General features: G+C 56.5%; 9 protein-coding genes across 9 annotated transcripts; 3 read left to right on the plus strand and 6 right to left on the minus strand.

Moving 5' to 3' along the window:
- The first annotated feature begins 5 nt into the window (after positions 1-5).
- On the plus strand, positions 6-1,155 carry L226DRAFT_549641 (isochorismatase family hydrolase). Its single transcript, XM_067682695.1, has 3 exons — positions 6-59; positions 123-195; positions 258-1,155. The coding sequence occupies exons 2-3, from the start codon at positions 124-126 to the stop codon at positions 891-893; spliced, it is 708 nt and encodes a 235-aa protein (XP_067541453.1). The 5' UTR covers positions 6-59; position 123; the 3' UTR covers positions 894-1,155.
- Positions 1,156-1,770, minus strand: L226DRAFT_123279 (uncharacterized protein). The gene is made up of 2 exons (XM_067672210.1): positions 1,329-1,770; positions 1,156-1,271 (listed from the first exon to the last, which is right to left on the minus strand). Exon 1 carries the CDS (start codon positions 1,651-1,653, stop codon positions 1,345-1,347), a length of 309 nt encoding a protein of 102 aa, XP_067541454.1. The 5' UTR covers positions 1,654-1,770; the 3' UTR covers positions 1,156-1,271; positions 1,329-1,344.
- A 396-nt stretch (positions 1,771-2,166) lies between these two features.
- L226DRAFT_452784 (nucleotide-binding domain-containing protein) lies at positions 2,167-3,805 on the minus strand (the record flags this gene model as incomplete). The annotated part of the gene is made up of 2 exons (XM_067675090.1): positions 2,167-3,091; positions 3,153-3,805. The coding sequence occupies 2 exons, from the start codon at positions 3,803-3,805 to the stop codon at positions 2,167-2,169; spliced, it is 1,578 nt and encodes a 525-aa protein (XP_067541455.1).
- Positions 3,806-4,117: 312 nt separating this feature from the next.
- Positions 4,118-4,731, minus strand: L226DRAFT_565711 (DUF1960-domain-containing protein; the record flags this gene model as incomplete). Its single annotated transcript, XM_067683827.1, has 4 exons — positions 4,118-4,350; positions 4,417-4,431; positions 4,560-4,581; positions 4,648-4,731. The coding sequence occupies 4 exons, from the start codon at positions 4,729-4,731 to the stop codon at positions 4,118-4,120; spliced, it is 354 nt and encodes a 117-aa protein (XP_067541456.1).
- A 50-nt stretch (positions 4,732-4,781) lies between these two features.
- Positions 4,782-8,503, minus strand: L226DRAFT_529339 (uncharacterized protein). The gene is made up of 15 exons (XM_067679584.1): positions 8,219-8,503; positions 8,090-8,155; positions 7,954-8,039; positions 7,813-7,902; positions 7,583-7,759; positions 7,476-7,529; positions 7,342-7,419; positions 7,269-7,284; positions 7,134-7,216; positions 7,039-7,078; positions 6,861-6,979; positions 5,602-6,798; positions 5,354-5,543; positions 5,204-5,303; positions 4,782-5,141 (listed from the first exon to the last, which is right to left on the minus strand). Exons 1-15 carry the CDS (start codon positions 8,481-8,483, stop codon positions 5,048-5,050), a joined length of 2,655 nt encoding a protein of 884 aa, XP_067541457.1. The 5' UTR covers positions 8,484-8,503; the 3' UTR covers positions 4,782-5,047.
- A 913-nt stretch (positions 8,504-9,416) lies between these two features.
- On the plus strand, positions 9,417-12,163 carry L226DRAFT_498683 (uncharacterized protein; the record flags this gene model as incomplete). The annotated part of the gene is made up of 6 exons (XM_067677682.1): positions 9,417-9,766; positions 9,821-9,858; positions 9,921-9,957; positions 10,009-10,847; positions 10,898-11,927; positions 11,999-12,163. Coding segments are annotated over 6 exons (2,398 nt in total), but the record flags the coding sequence as incomplete, so codon positions are not given.
- Positions 12,164-12,927: 764 nt separating this feature from the next.
- On the minus strand, positions 12,928-14,750 carry L226DRAFT_498684 (PR-1-like protein). The gene is made up of 4 exons (XM_067677683.1): positions 14,369-14,750; positions 13,629-14,312; positions 13,386-13,563; positions 12,928-13,330 (listed from the first exon to the last, which is right to left on the minus strand). The coding sequence occupies exons 1-4, from the start codon at positions 14,454-14,456 to the stop codon at positions 13,309-13,311; spliced, it is 972 nt and encodes a 323-aa protein (XP_067541459.1). The 5' UTR covers positions 14,457-14,750; the 3' UTR covers positions 12,928-13,308.
- Positions 14,751-14,940: 190 nt separating this feature from the next.
- Positions 14,941-15,847, minus strand: L226DRAFT_608214 (Prefoldin beta-like protein). Its single transcript, XM_067685900.1, has 5 exons — positions 15,705-15,847; positions 15,557-15,647; positions 15,373-15,505; positions 15,194-15,322; positions 14,941-15,111 (listed from the first exon to the last, which is right to left on the minus strand). Exons 1-4 carry the CDS (start codon positions 15,760-15,762, stop codon positions 15,218-15,220), a joined length of 387 nt encoding a protein of 128 aa, XP_067541460.1. The 5' UTR covers positions 15,763-15,847; the 3' UTR covers positions 14,941-15,111; positions 15,194-15,217.
- Positions 15,848-16,011: 164 nt separating this feature from the next.
- L226DRAFT_549645 (NADH dehydrogenase Fe-S protein 8) lies at positions 16,012-17,095 on the plus strand (the record flags this gene model as incomplete). The annotated part of the gene is made up of 6 exons (XM_067682696.1): positions 16,012-16,335; positions 16,394-16,531; positions 16,587-16,679; positions 16,741-16,812; positions 16,908-17,018; positions 17,076-17,095. The coding sequence occupies exons 1-6, from the start codon at positions 16,017-16,019 to the stop codon at positions 17,093-17,095; spliced, it is 753 nt and encodes a 250-aa protein (XP_067541461.1). The 5' UTR covers positions 16,012-16,016.
- Positions 17,096-17,767: the final 672 nt, after the last annotated feature.

Consider the following 17,767-nt stretch of genomic DNA (forward strand, 5'->3'; position numbering starts at 1 on the left):
TGCGATCTTGGACCTACCCATCACTCAACTAACCACATAGCCATACGCAATCGGTCGAAGTAGGTTGATGGGGCTATGTCGTTAGTACCATCGTTGGCTGAAAGGAAACGGTACCTGTACAGGATGCCATTGGTGGCTCCCATTTTCCGTCCGGCGCTCATTCTCGTCGACGTTCAAGAGGACTTCTGTCCTCCTGTATGCTGTCTTGTTGTTATTTTAGTCCCGGGCCCACAAATGACACCGTATGCACTGCACAGAATGGGTCGCTCGCCGTCCACGAAGGACGCGACATAGTCCCAGTCCTCAACGACCTCCTCAAGCTGCCCTTCGTCCTCAAGATCGCCACAAAGGACCACCACCCGCCCGACCACGTCTCCTTCGCCTCTAACCATCCCGGTGCGACTCCCTTCGTCTCCACCACGACGATCGCGAACCCCGCAAACCCCGCGGAGACGTACGAGACGCAGCTCTGGCCCGTGCACTGCGTCGTCGGCACCCCAGGAAACGAGCTCCTCCCCGAGCTCGACCACGCGCGCATCGACGCCGTCATTCACAAGGGCACGGACCCGCGCATCGAGATGTACTCTGCGTTCCGCTCGCCGCTGCGCGACCCCCCGCTCGCGAGCGCGGTGACCGACCTTGAGGAGCGCCTCCGCGCGGCGGACGTCACCGACGTGTTCGTCGTGGGGCTCGCGGGCGACTTTTGCGTCGTCAGCTCGGCGCTGGACGCCGCGCAGCTCGGGTTTGCGACGTATGTTGTCGAGGAGGGCCAGCGCTGTGTCGGGGGCGTGGAGGGGTGGGCGAAGACGCGTGCGCAACTCGAGGAGAAGGGCGTTAGGGTTGTCCATGCGGATGGCCCCGAAATCGAGGCGGTCAAGGCGTTGCGGTTGTGACGTACGCGTCCCATGTACAGTATGTTTGGAGTGTGGTAGATGGTCGTCGGCTGTTTCTCGAGGCTCGGTCGATGGTCTCTGAATCTGGCTCATGACATAACCTGTCTATGCTCCGGGGCTTTTTATTCACATTAACGACGTACATCCTGTGTAAGATACCGATTCTACGCTTGTTGGCGAGCTGTAGGACCCATCTAAACCACCTTTCCGAGATGTACGATGCTGTAGTGTTTCAATAATATACGATACTTACGCGGCCATGAACCACAGTTCGACCAGCATTCGCAGCCCCGTATGTTTCACGAAAACGGCTGGCCGACGATATTGTGGCAAACGATGATCAGGGGAGAATGCAGCGATGGGGATCTTGCGAAACATCTACGATGGTTACCAGTTGAGATTCAAGAGTCAATGTGAAACAGATAGAGCGCCTACTACTCGTGTGAGCCTATCAGGTAAACGTCAGGGTAATTAAACGGCAAGTCGTGCAACAAACAAGAGCAAGCAAGTAGAAGTGAAGTGAGGGGGCGATGAACAGGTAACGATGACTGGCCAAGCAGCACTGGACGGACATAGATGGGCAAACACTGCAGCTCTCACCACGAGGGTACACGGCCGCCACTTTACATCCTTTCGCCTGATCGGCGACAAGGATCGGTTCGATCGCGCCGGCGCAACCAGGGATCATAGGATCTGCGAATGAAAGGATCAGGGACCAGTCAATGATAGTGAAGAGGAACCGCGATAACGTCGAATGCATACTGCACACGATACGTAGTCTTGACGGGCGTGGCAATGCGTGGAATCCGCGAGCGTCCGGGAGCCCCGAGGGACATAGCGGGGGCTACGATGTTGTATGTATGCGGCTATTTTGAATTTTGTGTTGACTTTTTGAAAGTTTTGTGGAACTTGGGGTATGGGGCTTCTGCTTCTGCTTGGAGTGTTCGTGAAGGCGACCTCCACCAGGTGTCTTCGCAACCCACGCGCGGAGCGTTCACGGGGTCATCGCGCGCGTGCTGTAGTCGAACACGCCATCCCTATAGAAAGTATATCAAACGCAGTCCGACATCAACCAGAAAGCGTACAGAGAGGAAAGAGGGACGCAGGAAGGATCTAGACCCACGAGCAGTAGAATAGTGCAGCCTCATCGACCGGTCCATTTTGGTCTCGCTACCAGAGACTCCGAGTTCAACCAAGCCAAAACTCTTAGATAGATCAACATAGATACTTCGGGACGCTCTGACCCATCTTATGCTTCCAACGAATCGAGAACTTACCACCGCGACAGCGCCGACACGTCTGCACTTGTCTCACGTCCCAACACCATCTCCGCCACGACACGTCCCGTCCCCAAGCTCAAGGAGATTCCCCACGGCCCATGACCGGTCGCGACGAACACCCCACCCTGACCGTCCAAGCCCGCGGGCTTGAGACCATCCCCCAAGTCCGCCTCATGCACACGTGCTATGATCGGGCGCCCTGTCGCGCTCACGGGCCGGAAGCAGAGAGACTGCTTGCGCACCTCAACGTCGTCTCCACACAATGCATGCACGACCGCGAGCAAACGCTCGACCTGAGTTGCATCGATCTGCGCGTCGGTCGGCAGCGTCGGCAGAGTTTCATTCGACGGATTGAGGCCCCCGACCCAGACATCTCCCGTGGCTCGAGAGAAGATCTCTGGGGCGAACCCTGCCGCGTCGGTAAAGATAGCATGGCACGGACTTGGAAGAAGGAGTGCCGGAGCGGATGAAGAAGACTCCTCCACCGATGTACCGCGAGGGACTTGGGTGTCATCCTGGTCGGATAGCCCCGTGGCAGGCGGCCAGTGCTTCGACTTGAGAGTCACAGAATACCCAGCGAGGTGAGTGATGCGCGGCATCCGACTCGCGTTAGGGAACAGCGTTGCGTAGACCTGCGGGGTCCAGCAGCCGGCCGCAATCACGATGTTCTCGCAAAGGATATCGACAACACGGGTCCGGGCCTCTGGGCTGTCAGAGCTCTCGCAAAGGATATCGACAACACGGGTCCGGGCCTCTGGGCTGTCAGAGCTCTCGCCAAGGTATTCGACGCGGATGCGCGTGCGCCCGTTGGGGTCATGCTCTTCCCTCAGAAGCTTTGTCGCGCGGGCCGGGTGATGGAGAATCACGCCTGTGGCGAGACACTGCTCAAGGAGGAATTCGCACAGCCTTCTTGGGTGTCTGTGCAATGCGACGGGGTTAACAAGTGTGCGGAGATGAGAGATAACCCCGAGGGACGTACACCTGGGCAGTAGAGGTCTTGTCGGAGATCGCCTCAAGCGCCTCGGGCTTTGCGCGCAACCACCGAGGCACGTCATCGCGCTTGACAGTAGCGCCCTCGGATGAGGCGGAGGGCGCGGTGTCGTTGCTCCCTGTCTCCGAGCTTGCAGCAGTCGCGCGGGTCTGGTTGGTGAGCAGCCAGTCTAGCCCACTGTCGCCTTGGCTCCCACTGCGGCCAGAGACGTCCGTCTGACGGTCATCGATACGGGCGGACTGCTGAGCATCGGAGCTCCGGTCGTCCGAGGGCGGCTCTTGGGAGATGGGTGCGCCCTGGACGCCCTCTGCGCGCGCGTCGGTGTCCGAAGAGGAGTCGGCGGGCTGATAGGTGTGATCGAGAGAGTATGAAATGCTTTCAGAAAAACCCCAGCGGGCGCGGCCATTGTGGCTCTGGGCGAAATCACGATGGAGGTCGAAGGAGAGACGGCCAAGAGACGCGATGGCAGGCGCGAACCAGTCCTTGGCAATAAAGCCTGCCGCCTTACCGGAGGCGGAGGAAAAAAGCTTGGGTGCGGGCTCGACGATGTGAATTCTGTGGTCTGGGGGAGCAAGGGCGGCAAGAGAGTGTGCGGTAGAAAGGCCGATGATGCCTGCGCCTAGAACGACCGTGGTGGGCATCGTGTATGTGCCTGCGCTCAGCCGTGCGGCGGGGAAAGCGGAGGAAGGGGGCAGATGGAAAGCAAGGGCGATTCCAGGAGGGCCAGACCGCCGCCTCTCTGCACCCCCGCATGTATATCCCCCCTGGCCCGATCCCAATCGAACGGCATAGAAAGTCAATGACCTCACCCAGCCCGGCGTCTGCGGCACTACTATCGCTCGAGAGATATATCACAGCAATAATCCCGTTTGCGTCAAGAATACAAGGTGATTGATACACTTCAGTTGCGTCACTTTATACCTTCTCTGTCTGTCTCGTCCGTGTGCGCACGCTTAGATGCCAGTGAGCCCCTTGCCCTTCGTGTCGATAGTCATCGACCCCTTCGTCATGTCCTTCCCGACGATACCTGTCCGGATGCTCTTGCCAGACTCCTCCTTGCCCTTCTCCAGGATCTGCTTGACAACGTCGACGTCTTTCGACGATCCGAACACGTTCTCCAACTGCTGATTCGAGGGCCGTCCCAACAGGCCTTGTGCGCCCTGATTGGACCAGAAAACCTGGAACGCTGATCAACGAACAGAAACGCGGTCAGCTGCATCCCAAGACTGAACATCGATCGAAAGCCACTCACAGTCAACGACTTCGGCTAGTGGGATGGTCCTGGATAGCATGCATGGTCAGTCACAGGGCCACTGCGGTAGCAAAACGGGCGTATTACGTGTCTGAGAAATCGCGTTAGTGGCGGGCCTGACCCGGTGAGAACGCAGCACGTACCTCCATCCTTCCATCGCTTGTACTGCGTGGACGTACAACAGCAATCAGCTTTCTTAGGCCCGAACAGAATCAAGACGCGTCTGCGTACCTCTGCGGGATTGACGATCACGATGTACTCCTCGCTCGCCTCAACAGAGGGGCTATAGACAATCTTGGTGAGCTCGCGGGCCATGGTGTGTGTGGTCGTGGGTTTCGTGGGGGTGTGCACGAGTAAGATGAGTTCGGGTGTGAGTGGTAATATGCAAGGTAGAGACTGCGAGAGACTTAGGAGAGGTATATAAAGGGACGGGCCACATGACGTCATGGCTGTACATGCTCGCGTGACATCATCCAGACCCTGAGAGACCATCGATGCCCACTGGCCAGCTCCCCCCAGTTCTATCGCTCCAGATCTTTGAGACCGGCGGTCATGGTCGCTGGCCGGTGCCTGTACTGTAGTCACATACCTCCCGGCTCCGTTACATCCGAGTCATGTAATGAATGGTTTACTACTGTACACTGGCCCATTTGCTCCAGTCGATTCCGGGTCGTGAGTCAAAGAGCTCGGCTCCGCCTGTGTCCAACAACGGTACCAATGACGGCCTGACATGTCCTTTCTTCAGCACACACACGGCACGTCCAGTCACAAGAGCTATCTAGCTCACCTCCCGTGTGCACACTGGAACGGCAATGCGGTTTCGGCCAGCCTGGAGACGAGCACCATGCACTGATCCATTGACAGCGTATCGTTGAACATGATAGCACCTGAGAGCACCGTCGTCAGTTCAGACTGCGGTAGTCCACGATTTGCTCACCTCGACACGCCTTCGAGTTGATCAAATCAACAAGTTCTTGGGGACACCACCGAAGGGCTTTCTGCCAACCTCCCTCATCTGCGGGTCCGATCTGGCTGCCCGCCGCCTGCAGCACACCTTCTACCCCATCCGTCTCGAGCTTGGCTAGATAACCCTTCACGAGGTCGCGCAGATCGTCTCCGTACAGCAGCTACAAGAGGGAATATGTCACTTTGCATCCACCCCAGCTAGGAGTGGCGTTTACGTACCTTATCCGCGACCACCTCGGGGACAGCCCTCACGACCACTTGTACGTACGCGGCCTCGTCTGCACGATCGAACGCGCGTGTAGCTTCAGGAGCTACCGCAGCACTCGCGAACTCCACGCCCCATCTCGCAAAGGCTTCGCGTACGTCCTGCGACAGAGCAATGCGCTCCGCCTCAACCTTGGTCAACAGGACGTTCGCTGGAGGATTGATATTCCTCGTCTGTACACCACCGCCGCCTCGGTCTTGGTCGCCTTCGTGTGTATCTTCAGACGCAGGTCGCCCACGGTATGACAGGAATCCTTCACAGATGTCCTTCAGGAAACGTTCAACTCGGATCCGCTCGTCCGCCGCGTGCTGGTCGATGAGCACGAGTACTCGCCCTGCTATACCCGGCTCCCCCACCCCATCGCCGCTGGAAAGATAACGCGAAGGCTGCATGATACATGCCACGAACTTCCGATCGACCTGCCCCAGGACGCGCGCCGTCCGCAGGTCCTCCCGGCTGAACCGCGCGAGCTGTGGCGCGTCCCAGGGTGTGAAGTGCCGCCGCTCGTTATCTGTGAACTTGTCGAAGAGACGGGCCTGGGATTGCGTGGGTCCATGGTCACAGGCGTGCCGTGTCGCGCTCTCGGTTGGGACAGCCACCGAGGGTATACTAGGTTCGGTGAGTTGATATGCTTCGTTGGCTTGGAGGGCCTCAGTCATCCACGCAGGGGCGTCCCTCGCAGAACCCCGACCGAGTGTACCTAAGGACCTTCGCGACCTGGCAACGGGCTGGGCGGAGGTGTCGTCTTGGGTAGGACCCGCAGGTGCTACCTGGGGATAGGAGTTGCCTGTGCGAGGGTCGATGACGAAGGTCTCTCCTGTTGCAGGATCGGTCCATAGTATGTCAGAAGCGTCGTCGTTGCCTCCAACGAACACGCCACTTTCCCGAGCTAGGGGGAGAGATGACGATCTAACCCAAGGCACGGAACCTTCTCGCGCGTGTCCGATAGCAGGCTGCGATGAGCAACGATTCAAACGAGGATCGAGGCATGAGGCATGCATTCCATCCTCTATGTTCATCTTCCGTCTCTTCCTGGGAGATGGTGTTGTAGGTTCGCGTATGACCCTATCGTGTCGGGGGATGAGGAAATTATGGCGGATTAGGACGGCTTCCACAACGGAAGACAGGAAATTTGAGACAGATGCCGGGTTCTAGATACATATAATGTGAGGAAGCCATCTATGCGCTAGTATACGAAGCAAAGGCCGCATACCTGGAGTTGAACTGCAGCTTTCGAGGGTTCGATGCAGTTGTCAACACGTTGTGGTGGTATGGTGATGTTCAGAACATAGACCGGTTTCTTCTCTGTCTTGCGCGGAGAACGACGAGCGTCTGGCAGAAGTTCCAAGTTCGACAGGCTGCGTAGATATATGTAGAAGTCTTGAGCTTACCTGGACGAGGACTTGGAGTTGGGCCCGACTCGTCATAAGCCTGACAAGCAATTTGTGAGTAGAATACGGAATGTAGCAAGACGACAGCAACGTACGTGCTTACTGAATGAGCTAAGAGCAAAGATACTATCAACGCTGCGATGTAGGTCGCATGTCTCGAGTGGGTGCTTGTTGACATCTACGAGATGGTCAGCTTAACCTCGCCGAACGAGGTGAGAATACGTCCGTACACAAGAACTGGTAACTCTGCAGGGCGAATTGAGCATCGACACAGTGAATGACAAAGTATGACAATTACGTTACCTTTGAGTATGCACCCTCGAGAGAGATGAAACCTTCCATTCGCATGTCATCGCGGTTTTCATTGATCTCTTCTACATGCTACGGGAACAAGCAATGAGCAACCTTACGCCGGTACAGTTGGATGGAGAACCCACGTTGGCAAGTGCTTTGCCATATAGATGTCGAAAAGCTGCTAGGACTGACTGGGTCTGAAGACGGATGTTCAGTAGGCGCTGTTGTGGACGATACTAGTATGAAGAACCTTCGGGATAGTGAGTACACGCGCTTTGGATTTGGCATGCACGCTATCTTTGCTCTTCTTCGACGTCTCGACCGAGAAGCATACGTCTGGGAAGACCAGAGCGAATGCTTCTACCTCTTTCTTGACGAGCTCCACGGTGCGACTCGAACTCGAATGAGACCGTCTACGGATAGGAAGCTTCGCGGACATGAGTATATGCGCATAAATGGAGGAGGATTTGACTAACGAACGTTGTAGAATGCATCTCGGACCGACACCACTGTTCCTGAAGACTCCCTACGCCATCGGACTGAGGGCCCAGCGTACAAAGTTTGACCTCCCTGTGGGAACGTTCCCAACATGTAGGGTTTCTGCAACGATCATGAGCGCACCTTCAAGATGACAGACCAAGTCTCGCTAGAGTGCCTTGTGCGAGAAGATATCTCAAGGCAGCACAAGTCGGCTATAGAGGCCAACGCTGTTGGCTTGCATGAACGCGGGTCGCTGAGCTACGTCCAGGGATACTACCTTCACCGCGAAAGCCAAACGTAGTGACTTCGTTCAATGACGCAGGTGTATACGCCTTGGACGTACCTGACCGCCATTTCAGCTCTGCTACTCATTTCGACTCGCTCTCTTTCGTCGTTGGACACCCACCATACCTCCCCGTTTCAGTACCTCCTGCCAGTAGTGCAAGACCATCTCGAGGTATTCCCGCACCATCATCTCGGACCCAGCACTCCCATTCCTCAGGGTCGAGGCTTACGTCTATGGTGTGCGCACCTGCATCCAAGGAGTTCTGCACAAGCTCAGACACCAGTTGCGGCAAAGATGTGAGAATTTGGGTGGACCGTAGCTTGGACCTGGTGGATGAGGGAAGAGGTGTGATATGTGCGTTTTGCGAAGGTCCTGCGACGTTCATGGGATGTGTTTGAGTCCGAGTCCGAGGGGTGTCAATACTCGAGGACTGCATTGAGAGTACATTTCCGACCGATCGGGGAATGCGCGACGCGTGCAGGTCTCGTGTTGACCGCGTCAGAGATTGGCTTGCAGAGCAGACGCCGGTGACGCTTAACCTTAACCTCGATCTCCTCCTCGCGTCTTGTTCGTGAGTCCGGTCCGTTCAAGCCCAGCGGGCTGATACGGTGAGCATCCACTGTAGCTGCACCTGTGTGGAAGACCTTCTCTTACGACAACGCTCGATGTCTCTGTTTCAAGGGTTTGAACGCTAAAACAGCGCCGTTCCCCATTTATGAATGTAGTTGGGAGGCAAAGAGCTCCGTCTATGGTTCGCGTGCGTCTACGAGCTCGCTACGGAGTACTACTCCGACAACGCATGCATCAGATCAATATGACCTCGGGGCGAGCACGTCCACAATGTGTGCCCCGGTGTGAACGAAGAATCAAAAATTGTCCGCGCCGACAGGCAGACGCGCGTCTTCAATGCACGTCGTGGCCTTCCCCCCGCTCTTCTGGAACCATTTCAGGAACTCCGACTAGCATCGAGGCAAGTTTCTCCTCCAAATTGAGCCGACTAACCAACTGACTCCTCCCAGATACAGCTACGATAGGTATGATGAGCAGGATAGGCTGCGGTGTTTACCTTCCACCGTCTCCTGACATCAAACGGTGGACCCACTCACGCAAACATTTGCCCTCTTTGGATCGGCGGGAGCTTTCTCGACCTCGGACCCCCTTTTCCCTCGTACTCGTGAACCGAGTTCTAGCACTCATGGACCCCATGCGTCGTCTTCATGATAACTGGCCGACCACTCGAGAGTCTCTCCAGTCAACCCATCCCCCTCGACTGACACCCCGCAATGGACCCAGAAAATCTCGCTGCCTTCATGGCCCAAATGAACCTTGAACCTCACCAATTGCTCTCTATGCAGGGCGCCATCTCCTCTGGCTCTCGGGGAGTGACTGTGTGGAGACCCCCGCCGACGTATCACCATGGTATGTCGCCCGAAGAGACGACAGAGTATCTGCAAAGGTACAGGGAGTGGTTTGAAGAGGACCGCAGTATCCCTCCCGAGCCCGCGCCACTCTTTGACCGTTCCGTCCTGATTTCCGAACAACTCCGCCGCCGCGCTGAGCTCGAACGGACCTCCCGACGCGGCGGTGGCTCGGGTATCCAGGTGTTCATGACCATCGTCGGTTTTGCCAAGCACTCGAGTGCGACGCCGATTCAGGAGCTTCAACCAGGTGCGTTGACTCATAGTTTCGTCACATAGTGTACACTAAACCTACACCCTGCAGTGCGGTTCGCCGACATGCTCGTGCGCCGCGCCCATGTTGTACGTCCCTCTTGGAGCTCTCTACCTCATCAGCTCTGATGCTGATCCCATGTGGTATCTAGGGCAATTACCTCCTCTGTCGTATCGTCGCCCCGTGTTGTACGTCATTAACCTCTCGTGTATTGCCTTCCCCGCTCACCGTCACGCTAGCACGTATGGTGGCCATTCAGTCCATGATCGAAGACGTCGACGGTGTTGCATATGACCTCTCCATCTATAACTTCCCATCTACCTTCGACTGCACGCTCGGACATTTGGATGCTCTGTTCCCGGTCGGGACAATCCTGGCCATCCGAGAGCCCACCTTCAAAGCGCCTATGCAAGGCGATCGTCCATTGGTCCGCGTCGACAGTCCCACAGACATCTGCTTCGTCGTGCCGGGCAGTCCGCTCCTTGACGGCGTGACATGGCGTACCGGTGCCACGGTTCCCAGGTCGCCTACACTACCGACCACGCTCGACGCGTGGCAGCAACATGGCAATAATTACTTCAAGGCATCTCAGTGGTTCCTCGCTGCCTTCGCATACTCACAGGGGCTTGCTATCCAGCCTGACGCGGCCGTCCTCTTTCTGAACAGGGCAGAGGCGTACCTTCGCATGAACTACTACTCAGGTGCGCTATGCGACGCACAACGAGTGTTGTCCACCGAAGGCACTCCAGATGCCCATGTCGGGAAGGCCGTCTTCCGGCTGGCTAAGGCACACTATGGTAGGGGAGAGTACGCCGCATCTCAGCAATCCTTCGTGCAATGGAAGAATGCGCACACTGACGACTCCGCCGCGGACACCTGGATTGAGCGCTGTCGTGCCCGGCAAACGGAGCAGTCGACTGGTCACTACGACTGGCCGTCGCTTTTCCGCACGGCGAAGCAGAAGATCAGGCTCGATGTTGCTGATTACACCGGCGCGGTGGAGATTCGTACGATGGCCCAACGTGGCGGCGGCCGCGGAGTCGTTGCGACTAAAGACGTTCAAGCTGGAGACCTCCTGGTACGTCAGTGATGACGCTAAAATTCGACCTTACCCTGACTGTCTCGCAGATGGTTACGAAGCCCTTCGTATCGGTGTACGCTTCGGACCTGCCTAGAGATAGGGTGGTGGTAACGCTCGATCTCATATCCAACATGTCGAAGGAGCGAACCGACGCTGCCTTACTCGCGCGCATAATCGACAAGATCTACGGCAATCCCGATTTGCACGACGAGGTTTTCCATCTATACGCCGGACCCGACTACCCGCCACCGCCAAGTACATATCCTCCCGCACCCAGGGGCCCCATCTCGGTCGAGCTGCTCAACCCGAATGTGGATATCGACATAGCGGCTCTGGAAGCGATCTGCACCTACAACAACTTCAACCCCTACCGTATAGAAAATCATCACGCTGACGACCAAGCGACTGGCCTCTACCCTCGTGCCTCGTTGTTTAACCACTCCTGCTCGGCGAACGCCCTCTGGTACTGCATCGGGGACGTCATGATCATCCGTGCCGCGGGGCCCATCCCAGCGGGCACTGAGATCACGATCCCATACAGTGTGAAGGAGTCGTACTACGATCGCCAAGCGGACCTCAAAAAGCACATGCTCGAGTACTGCACATGCTCTCTGTGCGAGGAGGACCGCAAGGATGGCCATGACCGACTGCGCAAGCGGGACGAACTCGAAAAGCGCGTTTCGTCTACCTCGTTCCTGAAGGCTTCTCTGGCAGAAGCACGCGCGTTCGAGAAGGACGTGCGGGAGACGTTCCGTCCGACGCGCGGCCCCATCCGTCCTCTCCTCGCGCTCGCACTGCATGCCGTCGCAGAGAAGCTGCGGGCATCGGGGAATGCGCGGCAGCTGAGGGAGGCGTTGCGTCAGGACATAGAGGCCCTCCGCTGCTTTGGGCTCGAGATTCCCGAAGGGCAGGAGGGAGGTACAGGGGCTTCGACTCGGTTGCCCATCGGCACTGATCGCTTCCCCTCGGTGACCAGCTTCTTCGAACCCACGACAATGATGCTTCGTGTTGCATGCACGTACCTGAATCTCGACGAGGAGGCAAACGCGGTGCGATGGATGAAGGCTGCATTGTGGCGTAAGTCGTCCATTCCTCCGCTTTATCTTGCCAATCGCATCATCACTGACGTCTTGCCGTGTGCCGTACAGTAACGAACGCGTCGATCGGAGGAGGGAAAGAGCTGTTCATGCTTGTGCACGAAGAGGCGTTGAAGCAGATGAACATACACGATTACGCAGCCAAAGTTTTGTGATCTCTGTCAGCCTGCGCATGTTGCTAGTCCAACGTACGATCCGCAATTCGAAACACCGTGTAACTTGCTAGCAATTCAGCGAGAGCCCCTTCACACTCAGCGAAGGTTCAACGCCTCACTACCGCCCGCGCACGTTGTTTGTCCGACGGATCTTGCTTCTCCGTCATCTTCGCCTCCAGACTTGGACTAGCAGCACACGAGGCGGCGGTAGCTCGTCTCATCACCACCTCGGAGCCTATGCGGGGACGCTCGTATATCCGAGGACGCTCCACCCTCCCATTCATCAAGGTCCGTCGCAGCTGTGCAGCGCCTTGCATGGAGTCGTGCCTCCGAGTCGATAGGGAGGCTCGTTAGACTAACCGCTCATCTTAGCAGCTTTGCAGGACCAACACGACCCTCCCGGGTCTCCCGAAACCCGAAGGATTTGTTATGCGTGCGCTCTTCTTATTGATCGATCGTGCGTTAGCTACGCCCTCAATGATGAGCGCAAGGTTTCATAAACCACAGGTTGCCTCCGTTGAACTCGGAGAGCACTATTGCCAAGTCCCCTGCTCGATAATCACGAGACTCCGTCGTGTTACGAGACAATGAAACGCGAAGCGATCGGGCCTGTCTAGCGTAGATCAATCTCTTTCGGATCTACCCCACAGTTCTGGTAGACCCTCCAGTGGTAAAAGCCCGTGTAAGATGATGGCCTTCCCGTTCGAGCAGGCGATGGACCACGGTCTGCCATGGTCCGGGGACCTACAGTATGCCTACACGCCATCCGACGCTAGCGGACATCTCTGGGTATCATGGCCTTCGTCCATCCACGTTACGCGTATCGCCAGTGACCAGGGCCGCATCATGGATTGCAATGTTTCATACAACTATAGCTGCATTGACGACCTCAGGGATAACACTGTACATGCGTTGGACATCGGCGCGGCACGCCGCAACCGCAAAGCGGAATAGCTAGACAGACAGGCGATAGGGCGACGAGACTATAGATAACTTATATAGTACGGCGCTGCGTAGTATTGTGACTGCGAACATGCATCACGTCCAGCCCACGCAGGATGCGGACGCCCCGACTACTCCCGGCGTCGAGGGCGATAAATAATCCATGGAAACGGGTGCCTGACCTCGGGAGTAACGGGGAGTCACTCCTGGCGAAAGTGGCAAGAATTGGATGGTACCTGGTGGTGGCTGCCTCAAAAACCGCGATCAGTTGATTGGAAGGTTGTCTCTGCGGCGCCGAGGTAAGTGTCTGACCAAATGATGACGCAGGATGGCACACTGACTTCTCTTCCCCAACGACATTCCCAACGGGATCGTACAAGCAGACATGGTACGTGGCGGTGCCTCTACGGTCTCCGAACAAACCAGGACAGGATGCGATGCCACAGCCCAACTGCGTCGTGGATTTCCATACGACCTGGGTGAAATGGCTCATGACAACATTCCTCTTATTGAATTGATCTAGATGAATCATGAGAACGTAAGTCAGTATCCGAAACACGAGGAAGACGTTCCTGCTTCCATACCTTTGTCCTGAGTGAAAAGGGCCACTGCCCCTTGCTCGGTGAAGGAGCCGGTAGCGGCGGCCAAGTTCTCGCCGACCTCTCCGAGGGCGCCATCGGAGTGCTTCAGTTGACATTGTTCCGCATAACCCTGGGCCTTCGCTTGGAGGTCATCGGACCAAGTCAGCGGAGAGGCACCGAACTGCGCACGGACGGCGTTGTGGGCATCGAGGTAAACCTGCTTGTCAACCGAGACAGGCGCCGACGTGGGCTGAGAAGCGGCAGAGCTGGTTGCCTGTGAACTTGTCGTAGTGGAAGGACTCTGAGTAGAGGACGTGACTTCCACTGAGGAGCTAGTCGCACTCGAGCTAGATGTAGCGGGCGCGGTGGTCGAAGTGTCTGTGATTGTCTGGGTAGACGATGGGACTGTGGCGGTACTCGTGGGCGCATCAGCGCTGGAGATGGAAGTGGAGGTACCGTCAACGGATGAAGACGTCGCGACACTCGAGGTTGCGGGCGTAGTAGACTCGACCGATGAACTGAACGAAGAATGGGTCGCAGGGTCCGTGCTGGAGGTGCCGGAGGGAGAATCAACCGATGAAGAGTCTGGGCTCGAAGTGGCTGACGCAGTCTCAACAGTCGTGGCAGTGGGTTCGGAGAGTGGAGACGAGACTGCGGGGGCGCTGTGTCCATCCGACACGGATGAACCTACGATTTACCGTAAAGGACTGGTCTTGCTGAGTTCCAATACGGTACGTGCTTACCATTGAAGGTTGCAGGAGCAGCAGGAGCCGCCGCTGCCGCTGCCGCAAATGCAAACATGAGGATGGTGTAACCGAACAGAAGCTTCATCCTGAAAACGAATGGACTGGAAGAATGCGAACGAATAAAGCCTCAACGGTAGGACGAAGGAGTGAAAGTCCACCCGCAGCAGGTAACCGGACGCGAGAGCAGGCCGCTCGCAAAAGAAAGGGAGGGGATTCGGGAAGAGAGTTGAAGACGTTGGCGTCTGTTGCCATGTACGTTTTACTTTTGAGTTCATCAGGCACAGGTCTCAGGACTCTTTGCTGCCGCGCGGCATGCAGCATGTGCATCTCGTCCGACGGCGTTCGCTGCGAGCAAAAAGACGAGATTGTCGTGGTGGTAGTAGTGTGCAGGAAGCAGAGTGGACACATATGTATCCATGTCGTACACCACGTACCTACCCGATCACAATGACATTTAGCCGCGGCCGTAGAAGCCAATTGGCGATTGATAGGACTTCAATCTAAGTACTCTTAGGGGTTCTTGCAATCAAACAACTCAAAGACATCCACGCATTAGAACACGCAGCGTTCTTGCTTCTCAGAAACACCGTACAAGTACTCTGTATACTGCTGCACTGACAGATAGTTACCAACAGGAGTCCGAGCTGCTGGTATGATGGACTGGGGTCACAGCGCGACGTGCTGACGGAGGACAGATGATGTGCACTATATTACACTGCGACGCGTGATTGAACGTACAACTGGTACGAGTTGGCGATAGATGGAGGAGTAGGAGGATGATCAGAATGTGAAGGATGCACATGGATGCAATAGTCAACACACCTTCGCGGACAGGACGACAGACCCTCAGCCAGCCGATGCTGGACGAATGTGGTACTCCCGTTTGAAGTCCTCAAACTCGTCATCCTTCCCTTTGTACTGTTCCGCAAGGCTGCTAATCACTTTCTGAATCTGCGAAGGTGTTCGGGAGAACGTCCTGAAGAAGACTTAACGCGACTTACGCCATCTCTGTTCGTCTTCAGTGCGGGCACAACGTCTTTCACCGTGCGCTCGACCAAGACGCCACCGACCAAACGGAAGCACTTCCGATCGGGCTCGTCTGCAAGGGCTTCGTCCAGCGTGGAAAGCACCAAGCTGTTCACACGATCAGCGAGAGCGGGGACAGAGACGAAGAGCCGTACGCACTTGTGTTCCTCCGCTTCCTGCTCAAGTTCTCCGATTTTGCTGGCTAGTGTCTGGAGGTCATTCTGGTAGCGGTTGTATTGCTGCTGGATCTCTGGCTAGCCACCGAGAGTGAGACGAATGCGCAGAGGGCCAGACGTGCAAGACGGACCCTGCGTGGAGAGCTTTGGGGGAGCTGCAGCCTTTGACTTGGCCTTGGAAGAGGACATGGTGGATAGCGGACGAGCACGAGTAAGTAAGTCAAGGCGTGCCTACTAGTACTAGCAAGTCAAGGAGGTAACGGCCGAAGCGAGGATTGGACGAGGGGACATATCAGATAGTCGGCTCGTCATTGGCTGGCCCGGGGTCGGCAAAACCCGGCAGCGCTGGAAGGCGTTGAGGTGTCCCGGAAGTTCGCTCATCATCCTCCACAGCGTCGCCGAGGGGTCGTCCGTCGTTCACCGCGTCGTCCTCGACCACCACCATGTCTTTCGCGCGCGCACTAGTCGCCGCCGGTCCCTCTGCCAGGCTGGCCGCTGGCCGTGTCGCTATCCCTCGCTCTCTTGCCCTTGCTTACCGGTGGCATTCCACCGCTCCCCGTCACCAGCAGCACGACCCGCTCGTCAGCAACAAGCCGCGAGACCACCTCGAGCCCCCTGTTCCGCCCAAATCACCTTCTGGTGGTACGACTGCCGCCTTCACCGCCGCGGACGAGCCGGGAAAGGATTATGACCCGTACAAGGATGGCCCAAGTGCAATCGACAAGGCGGTCCACCTCTTCTTCTTCACAGAGATTATCAGAGGTGCGTGTCCGGTGCAGAAGCCTTCGCTGACGGGAGAAGTGCTGAGCTCCGGTGTCAGGCATGTGGCTGGTGTTGGAGCAATTCTTCCGACCCCCGTACACTATCATGTATCCTTTCGAAAAGGGCCCTCTTTCCCCTCGTTTCCGTGGCGAGCACGCTCTGCGTCGATACCCCAGCGGTGAAGAGCGCTGCATTGGTATGTTTCCTAGTGCCGGTGTATGTCTCAGTGACCTCATATGTGACGGCGACAGCGTGCAAGCTCTGCGAAGCCATTTGCCCTGCACAGGCCATAACTATCGAGAGCGAGGCCCGGCTTGACGGCTCGCGAAGGACTACTCGCTATGGTTAGTTTCTATTGTCGTTCCTGTGACTGCTGACATTCTCACCGACTTCCGCATTCTGCAGACATTGATATGACCAAGTGCATTTACTGCGGATTCTGCCAGGAAGCCTGTCCCGTGGACGCCATCGTTGAGAGTACGTGTAACATTTCTTTCTCCGCCAGTCTCATGATGCCGTATGCTCCAAGTTTTTGCTTTACAATTGACGCATTCCCCCCTGCATCTCTATAGCGCAAAACCAGGAGTTCTCCACGGAGACCCGCGAAGAGCTTCTCTACAACAAGGAGAAGCTGCTCGCCAATGGTGACAGGGCTGAGGCCGAGATTGCTGCCAATCTGCATGGTAAGCTACATGTCCGCTTGATATCATGCATATACTGATAGCATATTGTACGCTCAGCGGATCACGTTTACCGGTGACGGGCGGTATGGGAGTCGAGCTGCAGGCGTGGAGGAAGTTCGTGCCGCCACAAGGCTGATGTGATGCTACCTCGTCTACCTAATCCGAAGATGCTTTGTCCAGGTTGACCCCGTGAAGCGTCTCATGCTGAGAGTTCTCGCTTTGCAATGTTCGCGGCAGAAGCGGCACATATGCCGGCGGCAGCGAGACGTGTAAAGCTGCGATTGCTCTGCATTTTTCCACGTCACGGTCTGCTGCAAGGTTTGCGAAGTTCGTCAAAACCGCGCTGACCACCTGTCGAGTTGCAGTGTATAGCAACGTGGTCCCGACAGTGTTGCATGTGTCATGCGCCCGCAAATCTCCCATATTGCGTGGGACTGGCACCGACTTACTGCGTACCCATATTGAGGTTGCTCAGCTCTCTCTCTGGAGCTTCGCGCGGCATCCCCTGTACCCGCAGCTCTAGAGTTCGATGTCGATGGATTCTAGTTAGATTGATGACCGACTCATGATGAGATATGACGCAAGTCTGCTCATGTGTGGCCGCCATTGGAACGTGCTACCAAACATGTTTCGGCGCGCCTGGTGTTGCGGAGCGCGCATGCCTGTGATCCGTGGCGGGGCCCCCGACAAAAGGTATGTCTTGGTCTCGACCTGTGCACATCCTGGCGGCTGATTACGGCTCCCTTCTC

Source organism: Lentinus tigrinus (genome assembly GCF_003813185.1).
Source record: "Lentinus tigrinus ALCF2SS1-7 unplaced genomic scaffold L226scaffold_2, whole genome shotgun sequence".
NCBI lineage: Eukaryota > Fungi > Basidiomycota > Agaricomycetes > Polyporales > Polyporaceae > Lentinus > Lentinus tigrinus.

What these genes read in the sequence shown, in the direction of transcription:
- L226DRAFT_549641 (XM_067682695.1), top strand. Translation starts at nt 124, where the DNA reads ATGCCATTGGTGGCTCCCATTTTCCGTCCGGCGCTCATTCTCGTCGAC. An exon ending in AAGAGGACTTCTGTCCTCCT is followed by an intron (nt 196 to 257) that starts GTATGCTGTCTT and finishes TGCACTGCACAG; the next exon opens with AATGGGTCGCTCGCCGTCCA.
- L226DRAFT_529339 (XM_067679584.1), bottom strand. Translation starts at nt 8,483, where the DNA reads ATGAACGTCGCAGGACCTTCGCAAAACGCACATATCACACCTCTTCCC. An exon ending in CAACTCGAAGGCGTGTCGAG is followed by an intron (nt 5,304 to 5,353) that starts GTGAGCAAATCG and finishes CGGTGCTCTCAG; the next exon opens with GTGCTATCATGTTCAACGAT. An exon ending in TTCCAGTGTGCACACGGGAG is followed by an intron (nt 5,142 to 5,203) that starts GTGAGCTAGATA and finishes AGGACATGTCAG; the next exon opens with GCCGTCATTGGTACCGTTGT.
- L226DRAFT_608214 (XM_067685900.1), bottom strand. Translation starts at nt 15,762, where the DNA reads ATGTCCTCTTCCAAGGCCAAGTCAAAGGCTGCAGCTCCCCCAAAGCTC. An exon ending in CCCAAAGCTCTCCACGCAGG is followed by an intron (nt 15,648 to 15,704) that starts GTCCGTCTTGCA and finishes GTGGCTAGCCAG; the next exon opens with AGATCCAGCAGCAATACAAC. An exon ending in TGAAGACGAACAGAGATGGC is followed by an intron (nt 15,323 to 15,372) that starts GTAAGTCGCGTT and finishes ACACCTTCGCAG; the next exon opens with ATTCAGAAAGTGATTAGCAG.
- L226DRAFT_123279 (XM_067672210.1), bottom strand. Translation starts at nt 1,653, where the DNA reads ATGCATTCGACGTTATCGCGGTTCCTCTTCACTATCATTGACTGGTCC.
- L226DRAFT_498684 (XM_067677683.1), bottom strand. Translation starts at nt 14,456, where the DNA reads ATGAAGCTTCTGTTCGGTTACACCATCCTCATGTTTGCATTTGCGGCA. An exon ending in CCTTTTCACTCAGGACAAAG is followed by an intron (nt 13,564 to 13,628) that starts GTATGGAAGCAG and finishes TGATTCATCTAG; the next exon opens with ATCAATTCAATAAGAGGAAT. An exon ending in AATGTCGTTGGGGAAGAGAA is followed by an intron (nt 13,331 to 13,385) that starts GTCAGTGTGCCA and finishes TCGGCGCCGCAG; the next exon opens with AGACAACCTTCCAATCAACT.